We start from the raw sequence: 5,756 nt of genomic DNA, 5'->3' as shown, positions 1-5,756 counted from the left end.
TATACTTCTACTACAATTAATTATAATCACTCATTAAATAGCTAACAGACTAAACTCTATTCTAATTAACATATACTAAAATGATTAACTTATACAAATTTCAATATTGAACGAATGGATCCATTTGGTGTTCTGGCCACCAATTAAGTAAAGACGTCTGATTAACTAAGTCTTTCTTTACAAATCTATAAAAGTATCTTAATATAGTGTGTCAGGGCAGAGAGATCAAGTGATCATAATAAAAATCAAAATATAATACAAACAAGAACAAAATTAATAAAACAACAGCGTTGTAATAAAACAGTTGAATATCCACTAATGTTGAAAATCATCTTCATCTCCCCTCTGACTTCACCAACTGAGAGAACACCCTACTCATTGAAACACCAGACAGATCATCCACATTTGTGCCTTCAAATTTAATGGCAGAGGCGCTTGCATCGTTGTTGAAGTTGTTGACCTGTGGAGAGAGACTGATCATATTAGTACTGTTTTCTTGAGGATCATTCCCTTGAGTAGCAGACTCTTGAAGCTGCAGGGCATACTCCAAATTCCACAATACATCTCCCATAGAAGGCCTGTCTACACCGAAGTCTGCCAAGCATTTCTCCGCGGTTTCTCCAAACTTCCTGAGAGATTCCGGTCTTATGTTGCTTGCAAGTGCAGGATCTATGATCTCCTCCAATTGCCCCTTCTTCTGCCACTTCATTGCCCATTCTGCCAAGTTTACCATCTCCCTGGGAAGGGACGGATCTATGACAGGTCTTGCACAAAGAACTTCAAACAGAACCACGCCGAATGAATACACATCAGACTTTTCTGTTAGCTGCTGCCTCCTAAAGTATTCAGGATCAAGGTAGCCAAAGCTTCCTTTAACAGCTGTGCTCACATGTGTCTGATCAAGTTCTGGCCCAGTCTTGGATAATCCAAAATCAGCAACTTTAGCCATCAGGTTCTCATCAAGGAGGATATTTGCAGACTTCACATCGCGGTGAATAACTGCTTTAGCATAGCCGGTGTGCAGGTAATGAAGCCCTCTAGCAGCTCCAATGCATATCTCAAGCCTCTCCTTCCAACTTAAGGTTGGGAACCCCGAACCATATAGATGACCCTTGAGCGTTCCTTTCTCCATATACTCATATATCAGTATCATTTCATTCCTTTCATCACAATAGCCAATCAAAGATACCAGATGCCGGTGACGGAACTGAGACAGCATTTCGATTTCAGTTCGGAACTCGGCAATACCCTGCTGTGACCGAGGATTTCCTCTCTTAACTGCCACTTTAGTGCCATCACTCAATTCCCCTTTGTATACTTTTCCAAAGCCACCAATCCCAATAACCCAACTCTCATCAAAATTGTTTGTAGCTTCCTGAACTGCAGCAAGAGGAACACGGTACTCGAAGTTTGAAGCAGCACTAATTGTAGTACCATTAGAATATTTACTTCCCATGGTGTGAGAAGTTGTGCCATTGATGGAGAAAGGAATCCATGTCTTCGACTGTCTCCGCCGCGCCAACCGCCTTCTTTTCCTGCATAGTAAACACAAAAGTCCAGCCAAGACCACTGCACATACTGCCCCAAGAACTGCACCCACAATTACACCAACATTCTTTGAATTTGAACCAGAAGTAGTAGCAACAGCAGCTGTCCCTGTACTAAGACTGCCCACAGAATTGTTCATTTTCATTATCTCCAAACCATTCAGAATGGCATTAGGGTAGTCCTTATTTACATTAGAAGGTCCCATACTTACTCGAAGCAAGTTGCTAGATGTCAAGGGTGTAACAACATCCCTATAATATGGAACACCCAAGACATTTTGATTTATTGAAGCAAGATCAAGATCCTTGGCAGCAAACAAGGAATCAACATAAACATTGAAGTAGAGTTCATTGAGACCTTTACTCACTAAATCACAGAAATGAAGTCTAACAAGGTACTGAAATCCAGAATCCACCTTAAACTCCCATGTCACATTGAAATTAACACGTGGATCACTTTGTGAGTTCATCTGTTGTCCAGTACCATAAACACTAGCCGGAGCATCATTTTCAGTAGCCGAGCCGTTCACATATTGAACACCTCCAATATTTGAGAAATTAGCAGCAAGGTTTTTTTCTTTTAGGAAGCTAAGATCCGGATCCCAGGTTCGCTGAAGAGTGTCATTACCAGAGGAGACAGTTGGACCCCCCATGTTAACCCTCCAGACTGTCTCCAGCGCCTGTACTGCCAAGCCAGAGTAGCTTGATAATCCATTAGTCAGGCTGAAACCAACATCATCAATGAGGTCATCAGGGACCGAAACAACTTCGATTGCATTCACAAAGGCAATCGAACCACTCGAGGGGGTAAAGTCTATAACAAGGGAATTAGAGCTCACATTCACAGAGTATTCCTTCATCACAGGATCTTTCTGCACACCAAAATCACTAACAAGGACATTGTTCTGCGTGGCAACCGAGAATTTCGCTGCACTCATATCATACTTCTGATAGGTAAATGGAAAGAAATAAAGACGGATCCAATGTCTGCCTTTTTGTTTGATTGGGAAAGTGTACTTTGAGGAACCAGTGAAGACCCTAGCAGTTTGATAGAGAGTGGAATCACCAGTGGAAGTGATTGATTTCAAGGAAGTACTTGCAAGAACATCTTGCTGAGTGGATAATAGCTTCTTAGAAGCACTATCCGCAGAGAAATTGCGGTTACCTACTACAGTACCAGAACTTGCTCCACAATCTATAAGGTAGTTATCTACTGGAACAAAATCGGCAGAGAAACACAGATAGGGATAAAAGATAGATAAAGCACAGAAAAACAAAGAAAGTTTTCTGTAATACATCATTGTGGCATCTAACAGTATTGTTTTAGGAGATTAATTTTCCTATGAAGATAAGATCTATGGCACAATCAAGGGAAGGAATTATTCAAGCACAAAGGTACAAACTCAAACAAGTCAAAGACACGGAAATAGAAGGGAATAGAAGAAAGGAGTGAGAACACATAGAAATGGCACCTTTGAATACAGTTACAGCTAGCTCCAGAAGATGAAGCAGGAAGAGCCAAGATTACAGAGAAGAATACAAATCTGGAGCCACACCCTGAATCTCTGACTGTGAAGGAAAATTTTAATACATATACGTAAAACAAAAAATTGAAAAACACGCTCAGAAATCTAGCTCAGGACAAGCTGGAATAAAATTGATGACAACCTTAGCACTTGACATAATCATAGATTCTTTGTTTTTGTTTTCATTTTTATTTATAATAACGGAAAAGAATATATATAAAAATATATTGTCAGTGACAGAGAGAAAAAACCGGATGCGGTGGAAAAATAAATAAATAAACATAAATTAATAATTAAAAAAAAAGGAAAAACAACTCAAAAAGAGTTGGAAGAAATTTTGATTATTTGATTAGGGTTGAGATGGTGACCTGATTTTTTCGGTGAGAGCATTAAGAAGCATGATGCAGGGAACCTTATCTGTGATGCAAGTGGGGAATCAAATAGATTAAAGAGTTGTAACGACCAAGCTTAGTTGGTTTAGGTTACCTTGCCCAGTACCAATATATATAAATATAACATTAATAATATCCATTGCATAATTAATGTAGATGTTACATTTTTATTTTCCTTAGAAAAAAAATATACTATCAATTATTTATGTTATCCATTTTTCCCAAATGAAATCTTTTACCTAAATTTATTTTGTAAAAGCAATTAAAATTTTAAATTAATAGACCATCTACCGTATGAAATTTAAATTATAAACTACCAAAAAGAAAAGATTAATTAGATTATTGCGTATGAAATTATTGTACTTCAGAGAATTAAATTAATATATAGGAGACTACTTCAATAAATACACTAAAAATGTCTTTTTCTTAAGATATTTACATATGTCATAATATTATTGGACATTTTTATTAAACCGATTAGTAATTTATTTTTTTAATGAACCAGAACAAAATCGATTTATTATAGCAACTGTTACGATGGGTAACCGGAGATTAATAAGAGGGATGGCTTTGGTTGGCCCAATCGTTCGTGGATGGTGGCTTCCGAGCTGGTTTGCACGTTGGAGCCTCCTTCCGACTTGTGTTCGTGAGTGAATGGGGGGTGGTACCTGCAAAGACACTCCGATGCCTAAGTTAGCAAGGGTGTGAGCAGGTCTGGAGAGTATTGGGCTTAGAGATACCTGAGGGGTGTCAGTGTATTTGTAGTGGTGAGCCAATAACCACCGTTGGAGTAGTGCCATATTTTTAGGGTGTTAACCGTCCCATTATCTTAGGGAGGTTAAGATATGACTCGATTAAAGTAGTTGGAGAGATTTTAGGGGCAGTTACTCATTTGAATGAGTGCTTGTCTGCCAGCTATTCTCCGTCCCGACTTCTTGGGAGTAAGTCGGGTTTGACACCGACTTCTAAGTGTGAAGGTTGGTGTTTAGTAAGGCTTGATCCTCTGGACTAGGCCTCTTATTTGGACCTGGGCCTTTATTATTGGGCCAGGGTAGGAACAGTGCCCCTACTTGAGCCCAAGATCTTTATAGGACTTGGGTTCAAGTATTTTACTCGGGATCGTAGTCGACTTGTTGGAGGACCGACGTGATTTTCTGAAACCGACGTGACTTTCCGTGTCTCTTCGGTTTTGACGGTTACATCTAATCAAGCGTCGTGTCCGTTAGGGATGTGCGTAGACTTTGGTAACGGTGCATTCTCATTAATGACTGCCTCGATTTTCTTTTTTCTTTTCCACATGACTAAGCCCTTTAGTGGGCTAAACAACAAACAACAATGGGTGTCCTTCCGAGCCATACAAGGTCGGAGGATTTTCACCCTTTTTGACGAATCCTTCCATGACTTCAAAAATTATTTTTTCAAAGTGCAAGCTGTAGAGGGTCACCACCCCTTTTTTCTGGATGATAACTCTTCTCCTCGCTTTCCCTTATATTGGCTGGAGGCCTCCCCTTGTGAGAAATATGGTCTGGACGACCTAGATGAAGTAGAGGTTGCCATTGTGGGGTTCCTCCGAGAAGTGTGGGGGAGGGCCCCATATTTGGATACTAAGAAGTTTCTCCAAGGGTCTCCGACCTTTGTCCAGGCGCAGCTAGGTAGCTTTTTCTTGTTTTTAAATTTCCGACTTATCAACTGATCATTCCGACTTGTTTGATTCTTTAGCTATTGTTTTTCTTTTTCAGAAATGGCTAAAACAAATGCTCAAGAATCTTTCCAAAGAGTCCAGGAGGCCAAGGCCAAGTCTCGCGCTCGGGCCGGTGGTGCCAGGGTTATCTCTTCTCCTCCTCCTCCTCGGAATGTTGGGACTCTTTCCAAGCCTATCGTAATTTCTTCTTCAGCTCCCCCTCAGTCGCTCCCCGTTGTCCGACCCTCCCCTGATCCAAAGAAGCGCAAGACTTTGGAGTCTGGTGCTTCTGGTGAGGTTAAGGCGGATGCTATTGAGTTTGTCCGAAAGAATATCTATCCCCATGTTCGTATAGGCATGGATGATATGTCTGTTCGGGGCCACCTTACCATGATGGTCAAGGAGAGTCTCAAGGCGGCGGGGGTTTGTGGCAAGCTCTTGGATATCTTTGAGAAGGCTCCCCTTAGCTCTTTAGGGACGACCTCAAAGGTCGAGGAGCTAGAGGGAAGGCTTCGCTCATATCAGGAGCATGAGGGAGAGTTGAAGAAGGAGATTGCCAAGCTGAGGGAGGAGAGAGATACCTTCCGGGAGAAAGGGAAGGCTTTGCAGG

At 40.9% G+C, this 5,756-nt stretch overlaps 1 protein-coding gene across 3 annotated transcripts; it reads right to left on the bottom strand.

The window, feature by feature from the left end:
* On the bottom strand, nucleotides 1-3,540 carry LOC130944311 (receptor-like protein kinase HERK 1). 3 transcript variants are annotated; one of them, XM_057872584.1, is made up of 3 exons: nucleotides 3,442-3,527; nucleotides 3,020-3,116; nucleotides 1-2,270 (listed from the first exon to the last, which is right to left on the bottom strand). In XM_057872584.1, exons 1-3 carry the CDS (start codon nucleotides 3,461-3,463, stop codon nucleotides 335-337), a joined length of 2,055 nt encoding a protein of 684 aa, XP_057728567.1. In that variant the 5' UTR covers nucleotides 3,464-3,527; the 3' UTR covers nucleotides 1-334. The 3 variants fall into 3 exon arrangements, with proteins under 3 accessions (XP_057728567.1, XP_057728566.1, XP_057728568.1); XM_057872585.1 differs by lacking the exon at nucleotides 3,020-3,116 and having other exon boundaries at nucleotides 6-2,270; nucleotides 3,442-3,540; XM_057872583.1 differs by lacking the exon at nucleotides 3,442-3,527 and having other exon boundaries at nucleotides 2-3,416.
* Between the last annotated feature and the right edge of the window lie 2,216 nt (nucleotides 3,541-5,756).

Source organism: Arachis stenosperma, chromosome 8 (genome assembly GCF_014773155.1).
Source record: "Arachis stenosperma cultivar V10309 chromosome 8, arast.V10309.gnm1.PFL2, whole genome shotgun sequence".
Classification (NCBI taxonomy): domain Eukaryota; kingdom Viridiplantae; phylum Streptophyta; class Magnoliopsida; order Fabales; family Fabaceae; genus Arachis; species Arachis stenosperma.
This window is presented reverse-complemented; position numbering and strand designations above follow the sequence as displayed.

What these genes read in the sequence shown, in the direction of transcription:
- LOC130944311 (XM_057872583.1), bottom strand. Translation starts at nt 2,848, where the DNA reads ATGATGTATTACAGAAAACTTTCTTTGTTTTTCTGTGCTTTATCTATC.